Below are 16,283 nucleotides of genomic sequence, written 5' to 3'. Positions count from 1 at the left end.
ATTTCAGAGGTTCAGGTTTACTTTAATAACCTCTCTTGCTGAGAATTTTGTCAGAATGAAAAATCTGATTGTGCTCTTCTGGATTTTGCAATATTGGAACAGGATTTTTTTTATTTCCCAAGTAGGAGTGTGGTGTAGCTCATAATATCTATATGAGACCTGCCTATGAGATTGATACCTGCCAGTGAGATGAAGTAGAAAGAGAAATTAATTTGGGGGCTCTGCTTATGTTGAACTGGAAGACATGAGAATAATTTTGAAGAAGAAAATATTAAAAATTGTACATTTTAAGGACAAGACTAGTTATTTCCAAGGCAAGTAAAAGCCTGCCATGCATTTGAAGTTTACTAAGAAACTGGCAGTTCTTTCAGATCTTGGACTTCCAAAATAATAGTGACTGTAAGGCAGTCTCCCTTTTCACTTGGCACCTGTGAAAATTGAGCTGGCAGCTCTACATCAACTGTTTTGTACAGGATTCCAGTACAAGGAGAATTGGACAGATTCATGAGCTCAGTAAATACTGCTTTTCTTCAAAGCCAAGGTGGGGTTACTGCGGGTAGACTTTATATTGTGCTATAAAACATATGCATCAGCATTTCCTAAGGTAGTTTGTTTTGGTGTCTTTTTTTTTTTTTTTTTTTAATGTGTGTATGTGTTTTGGTTTATTGTTTTTTGTTTGTTATTTGTTTTTTGTTTGGTTGGTTTTAATTATCCGACATAAAGAAAGCCACTTTTTGTCCCTCCTGTGCTCATTGTGCTGCTTATCCTAAAAAGTGGGAAGCAAAGTACTCTATCCATCTGGAGAGAGGGAGAAGTGCAAATAAACAGGATTAGCAAGAAAGAAAAATAGCAATACTGTAAAATAGCAAGAGACGAACAGGCTTCCCCTCCATAATGCACAGTGGCTTTGTAGATTAGGGAATGTACCTGCACTTTTCTCCAGTGTCTTTGAGTCCTGAAAGAACCTGGAGTAGTATTGCCATTGCTGTTGCAATAAGTTAAATGACTGTACCTTGGGGCATTATCTGGCAGCATTCAAAGAGACACAGTACCAGCCTGAGCAAGTTACTCACTCCAATGTGGGAGCAGCTGGTGTGCCTGCTTTTTAATTTTTTGAAATTAATTTACACATCAGACCTGCTGGGCTAGTCTTGACTCTCTCTTTGGCTGTCAAAATAATAATGTATTTCTTCCAGAAACTTTTCAGAGAAGAATTTCTAAAAAAATAGCTAGGAAATATTCACAATGAAGTAGAAAATACCTGTCCAACAAATAAAAAATAGCCTCAACAGACAAATAACTCATGAGACCACACATCTGATGGAGCATCCTCCATGTTTTAGTCCAGTGCTTCAATGAACATCTATAGAGGCACTTGCTATACATGTCAATAGCTTTTCTCCCTTCAGCAAGGTAATATCTCAAGCTTTGTCCTGTGCTATCGTTACTCACAAAACAGGGTGCGTGTGAGTTAATATGTTTCAAGCCTAAGAAACTTCTTATGTGCCAGTGTTGATAGCTGGATGGGTCAAGCCTGGATGGGGGGTGGAGGAGAGCGCTGGCTGCACTGCTTCTGCCGCAGGTAGGTAAAGGTTGCTCTCCCTGCCCTCTCAGCAACCTAGCTACTCTTCCCTGGCATTCCCCTCCCGCTTTCCTTGGCGGGTGGAGAGGGGAGGGGCGCAGGTGCTGCTGGCCGGGGGGGGTCCGCACCTCTGGGGGGTGTCTCCTCACCTGTGCGCGGCGCTCCGCGGCCGCCACGCCCGGCAACCGGGGGCGGGAGCGCTCTGCCGTGCTGGCGCTGACAAGCGGGGGGCTCCCGGCGCCGGAGGCGGTGCGGCGGCATCCCCATCATCATCCTCCTCCTCCCTGTCCTTTCCTCCCTCCTCCCTGCCTCCGTCTCCTCCCTCTCTTCCCCCGGGCGCCCTCTGCACTTTCTTCTCGAACCACCCTCGTAGGCAAACTTTGATGGGGAACCTCGCACCGCGCTGGAAAAATGCCTGTTATGAAGGGATTACTGGCACCTCAGAACACCTTTCTCGACACCATCGCCACCCGGTTTGACGGCACACGTGAGTCCGGGCTGGGGCAGCGGGCGTTGTCTCCGGGCGCCCAGAGAAGGGGAAGCACGGCGGGTACCGTGCATACGATGGGAGCCTCCTCTTCCTTTCCCTCCTCCCTCCGGGGGTTTCCTTGGTACCAGAACCTGGCAGTGAGGAGGGGGAGGTGAGGGAGCTCCCAGTCTCTCCCGCTCTCCTGCCTGGCTTCTCCACAGCTTTGTAGGTGACGAGGGTGCTGGATCCCCTCTTCTTCCGACCCCTCACGTTTTGGGGCTCCGGGAGGGCCGGCACCAGGGCGAGCCGGGTTGTCCCTGTGGCCAGGATGTCTGCAGGAAAGTTGTGCTCTGGGCTGGGGCTTCCCCTGCCGCCCAGCCCCCCTGGCAGCCGAGAGGCTGTGAGGGAAAAGTAGGCTTCAGAGACTGGGAAGGGCTTTGGCAGGAGGCTTGGGGATCTTCTTCTTGATTACCCCCAGCCCCGCTATTAAATCTCCCTAAAAGCTGAATTCCTGTAAGTCGGGCTGAGCCGTGTCAGCAGCTGTTGGAGGGTGTTAGCGGAGGAAAGAAGAAAGAAGGGCCCTCCAGCGGCAGCGCGGCGCTGGCAGCGGCGTCCGGCTGCAGCACCATGGACGGGGCCGGGCCCCAGGCGGGTCCCACCGCCCCGCTCGGCAGCTCCCCGGGCAAGGCGCTGCTTTAGCGTGAGGAGCTGGATCCTGAGGGGGAAACTGGCTTGTTCCCCTAGGGCTGTGGGTTCTGCGGATTAGGAGTTGCCTGTATCTTGAGTTCTGTTTCTACTTTAATGGGGCTCATTAACAAAAAAAAAAAAAAAAAAAAAAAGAAAAAAAGGGAGGTGAGCAGGGAGAGAACAGGTTTGGGCCAAAATGAACACCCTTCCCTTTAAAAAAATCCAGACATCCAAAGTGGTGGAAAAACAAACTCAGATTTGAGTTGCTGTCGGCTGTTTCTTGGATGTAAACACTATAATCTAACGGTCTGACATCTTCTTGATTATGTATCTATTGGCATTTTCTCAATGGTTTAGTTAGTCTGTGCTTAAGACAACTGAACTGTGATTACGGTATCAATAAGTTGTAAAATGTCAAGAAAATGATATAGTCACTAAGATCAATTGCAGAGAAGTACAGAACTGCATTATAGCTGCTCTGTTAGTCTGAGGATACATAGCTAATTATGATTCAGGGCTGTATGTAACTGATACTTCATTACGAAGTGATCCCTCTCAAGACTACTTAGATGTACCTTTAAATTCCTTTGACTACAAAACTTGAAGTCCTTTTCCCCCCATCCTCCACCCTTTTATTTCTATAAAGCATATGGATATTATTTACTGCATATTGAAGCGTGCAGCTCTAATAGGGGTTTTGTTGCTGATACTGTCATTTGCCAGAAAAGCAGTTTTTCCCTGCTTTGTGCTGAGGAGCCTCCCCCTTTACAATGGCTTCCTTTCAAAGGATGGAACACACAGCCTGCGAGCCATGCACCCAAACATTTAATGACTTCTATATCATTCTTCATAGATCCAATTTAAGAAGCAACATTAGAGATGACACAGAGGTCTTTTATTAAATAAACACTAGAAAAATATCTAATCCTTGTATTCTTATTGACACCAAGAGATAAGTGTGGTATAAAGTTTATTGCTTAGCTGAATTGTATAGCCAAATTTAGCTACTCTTTTAAAGCAATAATTCTACTAATTCATTAAGTCAATTGGGTCATTCTTTTCTTAAACAAGAGGAATCAGGCTCCAGTGTCTTACTTTGCAACCTCTAATGCTAACAACTCTACTTTTTCATAGGATGTAATTAAAAAGAAGTCTAAGTACTTCAAGAAAATACAGCACATTATATTCTATTACAGATGATGAAAACTTTATAGAATTTGGCTTAAATATTAAACAGGCCTAAAAGACATCATTGTATGATTATCAGCATATGAAATATTCCCAGAAGTTCACAAGGGAAGATGTTTTATGAATGATGTAATAAAAGTTTGGAGCATGGTACTATTCTATGGGAAACTGGTAGCATGTCTCTTAATTTACAGAATAACATAACATCTCTTTTAGTGTGTTAAACAATGAATCAACTTGATGTTTTTCTGAAACAAACTTATGTATATCAATCCACATCATAGCTCAATTTAAAATCTTCAGAAAGAGCTCATCTCCTGTGTTGCTTTGATACAACATATGTTTTCCTTTAAAATAATAGACTTAAATATAAAAAAATTTGATTCTTTAACTGACTTTTTTTTCAAATAAAGAAACACAATTTTGCAAAAGGCAAACTTAAGCATCAAGTAGCAAAAGTAAAGCAAATTGTTTTAATTTAAATTGTCCAGATGGTATTAGAGAGGTTGTCCAGGTGACTAAAGCTAGAAGTAATACTAATCCTTGCAGGAATCAGTCCCATGTTTTACTAATTTTATAGATGTTACAATCCGTGAAAGGAATAGAACTGATACGTGGCACTGAACCTGAGGCTGTGTTTCATAAACTTCTTTGACCTCATACATGACGATATTTAGATGTTAAAATACAGAAATACAGTTTGTGTCAAAGGGCTTTATTTTTTGGTTGTTGTTTTAACATACTCTGTAGTTAACAGACCTCCTTTCGTTTTAAGCCTCTGGGAAGGATATATTATGTTGACATCAGTGATAGACTAATCCACCATTGCATCTTTAATCCAGAAGAGGGATAATTCTAATTCTGGGCAGCAGTGCAAAGAAAGGATTCGAGATAATATTAGAAAATATGCTTCACACAGAACTCCTCAAAAATTCATTCACAAAAATATTTTAATTTTACTATTACAATGATTTATGTCTAATTAGCAATTAGAAATTATGAAAAAAAATTGCATACCTCAAAAAAGCACAGATAACTGCTTTACACATGCTTCAGCTGCTCACTCAGAATTCTTATGGTACTTATTCTGTACTGATATATGTGTGTGTAAAATATGTGTACATATTCTTTTCATATCAAACTAGTGAAAATATGCTAAACAAAGAGAATTAGATTAATGTTGGGGTGACTCTTAGATGTGCAGGAGATCCTAAAAATCCTGTAGAGTTCCCATTACCTGTGTTGTGTATGTGGAAGAACAGCATTAAGGGTTTGCTTACCTGGATTTCCATGACAGAGCTTTTGGATCTGCCTAAGTGCTATTACACCTCCTGCTTCTTATAACTCTGAAGTGTCTTTTGTGTTCATGACATCACAGTTTAAGTCAATACTTTCTCAAAGGACTTTTTCCCCTTCTGATAACTAAGTACCAGAAGGTCATTAAAACAGTTTTTGCCCCCTCTAGAAGTATGCGTATGTGGTTATTAAAAAAAGGAAACATACACATTTCCAAATTAATAACTTGTGGTTTATGTGTTTGCTTTTTTTGGTTTTTTGTTTGTTACAGTTTTTATTCATTTTTGGGTTTGGGGTTTTTTGGGTATTTTTTTTAAATTTTCAAGACAAGATATTATTTTCAAGTGTGAAATTTTCAAGTATATAAAATACAAGCTGATAGTTAAACCCCCAAATATAATGAAAATGAATGTCTGAATTTAATTACTTCAAGCTTTTGAATTAAAAATTTGTATATTTTTACTTTTCATCCTTATTTAGATTAGGAGAAGCATCTGGAATTGATTGCATGGTAGATAATTATATTCCATTTCTTTCTCACATATATACATAAATATACATTCTGTATGCACTATTTATTTATTCCCATTGATAAGTCCACTCCAGAGGTGGTTGTTTCTGCAAATATCTGATAATTTACCAGAGAGCAAAGCTAAAGGAGATTCGGCAAATGGCCTCATTAATTTGTGTTTTTTAAAACTATGACAATTTTGTGTATGGTTATACTATAAAATGACAGCTGAAGTTCTATAATTATCTCTTGTGTCTATCAAATATGATCAGCTTCCAAATTAAGTGTGTACTTCCACATCCTTATTAACAATCTTGTATGATCAGACTAATCTGAAGATCAAGCTGAGTTAATTCCTTCTTGCTCACTGTAATGGTGATAATTTGGTAATTCCTTATTTGTAGAACAGCTTCTACATTCAGATTTGTTTTCCAATTAAAAACTTGCTCAAGTATTAACAGACAGAAATTTGTATAATACCTAAGAAGCAATTTTTTTTTTCCTTGGTCCTTTCTTGTCATGTGGATTCAGTTGCTTTAGTTAACCTGAGGGACAATCACAGGCATCCATTGTCACCATGGGTAGAAACAGGTTGTCTCTTCTGAATAATCAGCAGTTGATACAGAAGTGAAAGCCTTTGTATGGTGTGATCTTCCCAGACAGCTTGCATTTCTCCTCCACTAGCCCAAGGCAACCCCCATCATTTGCTTTTCATCCTCATAAAGAAACTGGTGAGGTCCGTCAGGTTAAGCCAGCACACTAACACTTTCTGCAGCTTTGTCATCAAATTCTGTGTCTCTTTCAGCTTGAACCTACCCTCTCTAGACTAGCCAACGTGCTGCTTCAATCATAACATGGTTATCACAAAAACAGAAGCAACAAAGCACTTCTTGGCTACTGATACTACTCAGCGGTTCTCTCCCAAACTGACTCAAGGAATTGCAAGTGGTAGGTGTAGGGAAATGATGGCTGAACTTTCCATAGGGAGAACAGTATTTGTCAGACTCCAGGATCAGAGGGGTTCACCTCCCAAAAGCAAAAGTCTATGACCAAAGAAGGGTGAAAGAATCAAAATATGATAAGCACTAATCAACGATAAGGAGGCTTCCAAGCAATGACAGTCGAAAAGCTGGTGGCCTGCCAATCTCTCCCTCTGAAGGAATGGAGGTGCAGGGAAGATAGTCTAGTTCTTTCTGCTAGGGATCAAGTTACCCAGAGAAAAATTTCCAAAAATACTTATTTAGCTGGTCTTCCATTATTCAGACTCATTTTGCCCTTTGCTTGTATCCTTGGGTAAGTAAATAATGTGTTGTTTTAAATGAATCATGTATTTGTCACTGCAAAAGTATACCGTCAACACAAGAAAAAAATCTCACTTGTTCTGAGCTCAGAGCACAAAGAAAGCAAACACTTTTCTTTTTGTAGTTGTCTCTGTTAAACATGACCTGTGTTGCAGCTCAATGCAGCTCTCTTACTTAAGTAAAAAACAAAAAACAAACAAACAAAAAAACCCAAACAAAAACAAACAAACAAGACAAATGTGATTTTGAATATAAACCAGGGATCAGATGTTGGAAACTGTGTTGTGCTGTTGACCTTCCCTGGAAGTAACCAAGAGGCTAGATGGCTAGATTAAGCAGCTACTTGAAAAATCTTTTCCTCTTCTTTTGGCACAAGTGTGGGGGGTATAGTATATCATAATTTGAAGTTGTTTTATTTGGATGATCTTTGTTTTCAGCAGTTATAGTAACTTCTGGTTCTAATTTGAGCAGAAGCTGGACCTGAAACACACAGAATTGGAGGGTTTCAGAGGCATCTTAAGACCACATTTCCTAACTAATTCTTGAGTTCTGGTGCTGGGGATCTGGTTCAAGACAGAAAGTGTGCAGGTGCCATTTTTAATATTCAGTCACTAGATTATTTTTTAAAATAGTGAAAATTTGTTATTACTGTATGATTTATTCAAAGAGCTTTTTATTAGAGAAAATACTGGTGTATTTGAATTGTCAGGTGGTGGTCTATTGTTTTTCACCAGACAGAAAGAAGTTAGAATCACAGTTTTGAAGCACTTCTTTCAGAAGGCTATGCAACTTACTAAGCACACCACTTTTAAGTATAAGGTTCCAGGTTAATGCTCATGAAGTTAGACTAATAACCTACGCTGTTATTTCAGAAGTAAACTCTGTATTAGAATTCAAGATGAACATTTGAAATTTAAGAGAGGAAGAGAGTCATTAAATAAGGAAATTTTTTTTTCTGAATAATAAGACTATCCCTTCTGTTGTGTCTGGGTAGGATTTTGTATGTGAGGCTAAGAAACCTGATACTCAGTGCAGTGATCAAAACAAGTCTGTATATTTGGGGTGACATATAGTTGAATGACTGTATACTTTGTCAATGAATTAGAGAAGACACTCCCTATCGAGTTTCTAAATCTTAGATTATTATCAGGATTCCCACTAGACATATTCTGTAAATCTACTCTCTTATTCTTCTCCAAATGTATGATACCATTTTCTCTTCCAATAAAATTTCAGTTAGTAAATATATATATATATATATTTATTTTCCCCCTCTGGAAATATCTTTATTTTTTTGTTATCATTGCATTTACACATTCAACTTCTATTTTTTCTTGTTTTTATTTTGTTTATGCAGGTAGCAATATTATACATATTCCCAGGCTTTTTGAATACAAAGAAAACCTGCTCTGAGTACTGTTCAGAGCAACAGAACAATAGAAACACAAGAAAACCTGCTCTGAGTACTGTTCAGAGCAACAGAACAATAGAAACACAACAAAAACACTGCCTCAAGCACACGTAGAAGTGTAAGCAAATATATATGCGTGAATATATCATGATAAATCAGGAAAAGTATGGGTTTACAAAGTATTAACTACTGTTAGTATTATTCTGATGTAATGTATTTTTGAAAGAGAAGTTGCATGTGTTAACATCAACTAAAGCCTGGAAAAGGTGAACACAGGCAATTACTACCATGCTTCTGTATTTTTGCAAGCTAGTTTACTTGTACCTTGTGTTAAAAGTGACTAGAAGCAAAGAGCAATTAAGGAACAACCCGCTTCCAAAGTAATGTTGTTTCCTGCCTACTCAATCTAAAAATAAATGAGAGAAAAAAGAAAGGGGGGAGGAATAAAGAAACAAACAAAGCATTCTCAAACTGCAGATGAGAGAGATTTCCTCAACAGTAAGAAAAGTCTTCTGGAGTTTCTCTTGCCAAGGGCTTCTGTCTCCTTCTGTTTTCTGGGACTGATAATAGTATTCAAAGGTTTTTGGAACAGGTGTTGTTCTTAAAATACTAGTGTGTTCAACATCAAACTTAACATTATGTATCTTCCGAGCATCCCTAAAGCTTAATGCTGGGCTGTCAGTCATTTCAAGGACAACTGAAGACAATTGCATTATGGAGAAACACCTCATCTTCCCTGTTGAAGTTAGATGCAGGAATTGTTTTAAGAAATGTGGTCCACTATCTTATGAAGTTTCAATAATTTTTTCCTCTTTTCAGGGAAGGGTGTTTTGTCTGTTGTTGGGATTTTGTTGTTGTTGTCTTTCCTTCCCCCCCACCCCCCGCCCCCAAGACATCTATTCTATTTTCAGTGGCTGTTTAAGAGACTAGGTTTAGAGCTTTCTGATCCCTTGAGAGAAACCTGGGTTGAGTCAGTTGTCCCTGGGTCTTTGAGAGACACTTTTCATCAGAACATGTTTTTGAGAGTCCGTGGCCAGTTATTTTCCACTAATGTTTTAAATCAGATGACATAAAAAGCATTCAGAATTGTTGTTTTTTATCCATAAATAGCACTGCTGCTTTGTGAAGATTGGTAAAATCTGATAGGAACACCCCTATTCTGTGTAAAGAGGAAAGGAAATAGGGAGACATGAGGATAGGTAAGAGAACTGTCCTGAAAGACTTCCGAAATGTTCCCTCTCAAGTCAAATTGAGGATGTAACTGGTTGTGTGGCTGAGTTTGTCCATCTTTGAGAAATTAGGAAAAGTGTTGAAAATACAAGTAAAGCAACTGCCATTACCATCCAGATTTTCAAAGAATGTTGTACAAACTGGCAAAATGCTAAGTCAACTTTTTTTTTGGCCAAAATGAAATAAAATAAAGCCTCATTTTAAAATTTTTTGGCCTAACACTACTTTCAGTGAAGTTGAAATGAAATGTATTAATGTTATATTTTTTTTTTTATTATTTTTTTTTTTTTTTTTTTACTTGAGTGAGAAAAGAAGTGTTGAGGTATGGTGTTTCAACATGGTGTTATAGAATTTTGTAAATCCCTGCAATAGCTTTTAAGTTTTGCAAGTCAAGTCTGTCTCTTTCTTAGAGTTGATTGCGTGTATATATATCCCTCTGAGTTTGTTGAAATTATATCAGTATCTTATTTACGTAAATTAAAGAGGAGTCCGATCCAAGACCTTACATGACCTTTCTAAAGAGTACCTTAAAAAGTACCTTAGCTTTTCCTATAATATATATATATATACACACACACATATATATATATATATTAGTGAAAGTATTCAAAAAATATTCATGCAGTAAGTACAAAAACTTTTCCTTAGTATCAAGCACAAAATAGAAGTGCAAAAACCTTACGTCTGTGTTTCAGGAAATATGAATTTATATGCTTTTAAGAACAAAGCATGAAACATTAGAAAATTTTCTCCTTTAGAATTTACACTATTTGACAAATAGTTAAAAGGAGTTTTAATGGAGAAAAAATATTAATATATCCAACAAATAGGGGAAAAAAAAAAAAAAGGAAGAATATTTGTTGTTGCAAAATTATTCCTTTTTTTTTCCTTAAGAGATCAGTAATAAAAATGTGAATACATTCATGCATTGAGTCTGGGTTAGACCTTTCTTGCATCAAAAGAAGAAAAGGAAGAAAAACAACTATGACACAATCTCACTTCAATGTTCTTTAATAAAGACCTTTAATCTCTTATTCTTTATGGTAAAAATTAAAAGAAATAATAATGCAAGAGATCTTGTTTGCAGTAAATGAATTGTCGGTATTTAGATGTATTACCTTTGGGGAGATGTAGGCAGTTTTGAGGTGGTATTATATAAAGCTGTAATTGTTAACTTTTGAAGAGAAAACAGCTTCTAGTGTGCCAGCAACGAATTCACTTTTTCTCTAGGCATTACTTATGACTACTGGGAGTCCAGGTTCCAGCTCTTAAGGCTTTTAAAGGTTGAAAGTTTCCAGGGTTATTTTGCTTTTCCTTCAGTTTAAACCTATAGAAATACAGAAAGATTCATCTGGACAGCATGGGCCTGAAACTCATTACTACAGCTATTTTTGGTGCCCTTTTCTTTTTTCCTTCCATCTCCCTCAACAGCTTGTTATGATACGTGACTAGACATCTTATTCTAAATGTATGAAAGAGAAATCTAAGCTGGTCATTTTGTCATTTATTTGATTTTTACACTGACAAAATTGTCCTAAGACAAATGGCTGGATTTTTATTTTTCCCCACTCACCTAAATGTCAGGTATCTCCAGTGCTGAGAAGAGTATAAATTGTGCCTTTTCTCACATTTTGGAGTTAATAATGTTAAGAAAAATAATGGGACTATTATATTGGTTTACAGGAAAATATTTTTGTAGGAAAAACGCTTTTTGTGTGTGTGTAAGCTCAAACTCCTTCTTTCGTTGGCAAAAGAATTTGAATATTAAAATGATAATCACATTATATCACTAATAAGCAGACTTTTTAATGATTAAAATGAAAAATGCACAATTTTTTAATCTCTGTTTCTCTTGAATATAAGGATTAAGTTTGGGACATCAGACAGTCATTGTATTTACTAAAGTGGATTGTTTCTTTGAGTTGAAAGATCTTAAGGCTAGGAGTTTAGACTTTTCACTTCAAGAACAGTGGGAAGAAGCATGCACCTCATAAAACCTGCAGTTATAGAACCATGTGTTAGACATTTCAATAATTAAAATTTCAAAGTAGAAAAATATAGTTTGTAAATACTAATGGAAGAGGTTGAGCTACACATTTGCCAAGAATAAGGAAAGTTAACAGGATCACTGATTTTTCAGAGGACAATATATAGCTATAGGTTGTGACTGTTTCAGTAATATAGTTATTAGACAGCATGGAAGGAAAATGTTGAGAGAATAGTGCAGTTAGGCACTGTATTTTAGGGTCTATTAAAAGCCTCACTGTAATCTAGTGTTTGTGATTTTATAATATATTGGCGTTAGTGGCCTTGTTTGAAGAGCTGTGCTACAATACAGTATGGCCAAGTTACGTCTCAGTTGTGCACAAGAGATTCTTCTGCATTGGCATTGGATGCATTAGACCCCGTGAATCTCTTTATCTTTTTATATTTTTTTATGGAAATATCCACCTAAACTTTTTTTTTTTTTTTTTTTAAGTAGACTTACATGAGGCTTTTAGAATGCATCAGGACAGTGGCTCTGCTGATACAGCCTTGCAGAGTATGCATCTGAGAGTGGTTAGAGCACAACATGCTCCATGTTTCTGTTACCAACAAATTCTTGCCTGGAACTAGGGAGATGATGGCTCTTACATCATACTACGTTGAGTCCTTCTCTAAGGAAAAGGGTGGCACTATTGGTGACCCCACATCAGTTATGTAAACACATTTACATGTGTGATAAATGTTGTGCTAGTTAAAGCCTATTTCCAGAGTTTCTTCTGGTAGGGTACAGGTTTGCACCCAACTATTCCCAATGACTTTGACATTGCTATAAGGGCTTGTCCACTTTTCTGCCTTTCAAGATGTGATTTTTGTCTTCAAATTCATTAGCAATTACAAATGATTATTTAACTATTTTTTGTATCTGCATGCGGTAGCCATAAGTGACATGTGAATTCTGAAAAAGCAGGCTACTCTCCTTCTAAGATGTATTAAAAAAAATAGATTATCATAGAATGGTTTGGATTGGAAGGGACTTTTAAAATCATCTAGTTCCAACTCTATTTATAAGTGACCTTAAATACAGATTTTTTTTTTTAAGTTTTATTTGCATTATGAACAGGAGTGGTGAATGATTTTCAGAGGGAAGCAGTAGTTTTATGCAGTAAAGTGTATGAGTCATCTTCAGCCAAAAAAGACAAAAGAAGGGAGCAGTTGTGAAGAAGCAGTGACTGATGGGATTGCTGAGTGAGGAGCAGGTAGTGCTTTGGAGCAAACTAAATGGTTGTAGCACCATGGGAAGCTTCACTTGGCTGCAGAATATGGCCAGGGAAATGCTACCAAGAATGAGAACAGTTGAGAGAGGTTTAAAAGCACTATCTCATATCTTCTCAGATTAAAAATTGCCTGTGGTCCTACCTAGTACTTGGTGGAAAGTCATCTGGCAGTCTTGGTTGTCATAGGCAAACAAGTCTTCATTATCTTCTTGATGAAAGTTTAGCCACTAAAACTAATTGAAGTCTTCACTTCATCATATTGTAACTTCTAGCTAGTGCTATGGGGGAAGGAAGCAACCAAAAGTAAGTTAGGTAGCTGACCTGATGAAAAGCACAGAAAGAATTTACTATGGCAACTTGTGGTTTTGGTTTTGTTTATTTTTTTCCCTTTAAAAAATACATTTTTATTAAAGACTACTGTTATAAATGACTGCATTTATAAAGAGAATGAGGAACCACAGGTTTTTTTTATTTTAGCTGATTTGGGGTTTTTATGTGTGGATGACTGGATAGTACATGACGTTATTTTTCATAAACTTGCATATAGCACGTTTGGAAGTCTACTGTGGTTCTCATGTTTGCTGTCTGTCCTGCCCCTCTCTCAGAACTTCCCACTCCTACTCTCAGGGTAGATCAGATTTGACCAAACAGCTGCTGAGCAGCTACAGATTGTGTCTTAGCAATGAACAGTCCCAGCTTAACTCCACACATGGGGCTGTGAATTACAGCAGTTCAGTGCTCTTTCCCTAAGCAGCTGATCGATCCCTGCAGCAGAGGCAACAATGAGCAAGAGTCAGGATGGACAGGTGGAAATAACTGCAGACATTTAAACTCATTAGTCATAATTCTTATATAAATAAAACAGGCAGCTGTTAAGCTGTTTTCATGCTGCTCTGAGCAGGATCCAGATGGGGACCTGGGGTTTCGGTTCCAATTGCAACTCAGTGCTAATTACCAAAACAGACAGTGGTAGCAGTAACTCTTGGAGAAGAGCACAGAGACTTTGTTGCCTGTCTCTAGTCAGAGGTATCTGAATTGCTCTTTTTCTCCTGGCTTTTGTCCTAACTAAAGGAAATTGTGGATCAGATATAAGCTTTCTCTTGACTCCAACAGTGTCTTTAGAAAAGCCAGTTATCTATCTGGACCTTTCAACCCTTTGTATTTTGGGTATATTTACAAATACACAAACATATGCAGGTGATAATTTGCCTTAATTATAGAAGAAAGCATGATATGGTTAGGAGAAATAGTTCATGTACTTTCTGCTGAGGGGAGTCTTCTACGAATGACAACTTGAACTGTCAGGGCAGACCTTCTGTTTGTGTCTTCTGTGGTAAATAATTTTATCATTACTAGTTTCTGCTGTCCTTTTTGGTGGGTTTTTTGGGTTTGTGTTTTGTTTTTTGTGGGTTTTTTGTTTGTTTGTTTTTTTGTTTTGGTGGTGGTTTTTTTTGTGTGTGTGTTTTTTTTTGTTTGTTTTTTTTTAATGTATATAGTCATAACCTGATGTGGAATCAATCTCACCTGAAGTATAACAAATTACTGAAGTAATAAGTTTACATCATTGTATAAATAAGTATGATCATTCACCAAAACCATGGGACAAAGAAAAGATTTCTTCCAATGCAGACAACAGTCAGAGCAGGGAAACAAAAAAAACAATATATGCATCATTAAACAAGGTGCAAAGTATAGGTAAATTGTCCAACCAGTAGTCTCACAAGTGAAGAGTGTCTCCAGGAGTTTGGTAAATTATTAACCACCTAAATAAATAATCTGGAATTATAGTAATTCATTCACCTTTTACTTTTTTTCTGTTTTTAAAATCACATTTACCTTTTATGAATTCTTTGTAGGCAGTGTCTTCTCACTGAAAGGAAGAAACACAAAGGAAAGAAAGCCCAACAACAGAAATAGTGTGTGACCCACGCTGTGATGGATAGGTCTTAATAAGCTGAATTTTGCAAGATGAGTGAAAAAATTACAAGCGAAGCTAAGAGGTCAGAATTAATTGGGGGAAATACAGTAGTTTTTTTTTTTTCCCCAGCCTGATGTGTTTGATATATCATTTTATATGGACTGTTGTTGAAAAAAAGTACTTCCAGGGGTACAATTAAATATTATGAAATATTTTCTGCCACCTTTACACGTTCTGTTCTATGCTGGGTTGACTTTCGAAGATAAGCAAGAATGAATGGAAAGAAAAAGGTCTTTTTAATAGATATATTTATAGGACAAAGATATTGTGTCCTTACATTTTTAATGCTCAGAAGTACATAAAATTGATCACTCATGTTTAATTAAATGTACATAGTAATTATTCTAATGAAAATATTTTTCTAAAGTGAAGTTAATGAGAGAGTCTTTGTAATGGTGTTCCTTAGTGTGATAGTTGCTGTTTTTCTAGCTATTAAACTTTAATATATTGCCATGGAAAGCACAGTGATTTTATTTCATCTGCTCTAATGCTCAGAGTATTGTAGCAGTTTTCATAGCACTTGAATATTTTGGTGTTCATTTATCATGGTTAATTCGTGGCTTCTAGGGAGAATTTGTGAATGGCACAATAAACTAAATACAATAATAGAATAGTTTGTTCTTGAAAGCAGGTGCTTCCTGAAAGCTTTTCAGGCTTGGCAAGCAGAGTTTGTGGCAGTAAAACACTGCAGTGGGTGTTCTGATAGTTAGGCTGTGAAGAAAAAAATGAATCTCTCCTGTTTGACAGACTTCATCAAGATCGTCTTTGGTACATAAGACAATAAAATATTGGGCTACGTGACATGAAATATCCATCGGGCTGAGGATGCAAAGTGGGAAACTCTCTCCAGCCAGACACAGTACAGCTCCATGGCACGTCATTCTGCTGCAGGAAAGCACCAGTGGCTCTCCTGTTCCTGGAACCCATGTGCCAGATTAGTATGTGATCAGTAGATCAAACATCAAGGCTGGCAGCTGCACATACAACATGGGCACCTGACAGGAAAGGGTCTGAAGTACTGTGCTATGTGATATTCAGATCAGTATGCTGTGATTTATGAGGCAAGAGCCAAGAGCTGTTCTCTGAATTCTCAAGATGGTAAAATAATACCCAGAAATAAAACAAGTTGTATCCATAGAAATTATGTTTCTTTCTGTCAGTACTGATACTCCGCATTAAAGGTTGTTTTTGTTCTTAAGTTCCCAGTACTTCCTGAATGAATTTGTTCTTGTTCTTATAATCAAGTATATGGCATTATTATGAAAAACAAACAAAAAAAATCCTGTCGTTCTAAACCAAAACATTTATCTTCAGTTTTTAGTTGTCTGAAATCTTGGATTAATTCTACAATTTTATCAGGTTTTAAGCTC

The 16,283-nt window shown here is 37.5% G+C and overlaps 1 protein-coding gene across 1 annotated transcript in view; it reads left to right on the top strand.

Moving 5' to 3' along the window:
* Positions 1-1,993: 1,993 nt before the first annotated feature.
* The window catches only part of KCNH8 (potassium voltage-gated channel subfamily H member 8), a gene marked incomplete at both ends in the record, with an annotated part of 189,822 nt that continues 175,532 nt past the window's right edge, over positions 1,994-16,283 (top strand). The window contains one exon of the mRNA XM_082044521.1: positions 1,994-2,069. Within this exon, the coding sequence (XP_081900647.1) occupies positions 1,994-2,069 (76 nt within the window). The remainder of the gene's footprint in view (positions 2,070-16,283) is intronic.

Source organism: Streptopelia decaocto (assembly GCF_964273445.1).
Source record: "Streptopelia decaocto genome assembly, chromosome: 2".
NCBI classification, from domain to species: Eukaryota; Metazoa; Chordata; class Aves; order Columbiformes; family Columbidae; genus Streptopelia; species Streptopelia decaocto.
Note: the sequence above shows the minus strand (reverse complement) of the source record. Positions and strands in the feature narration are given on the sequence as shown.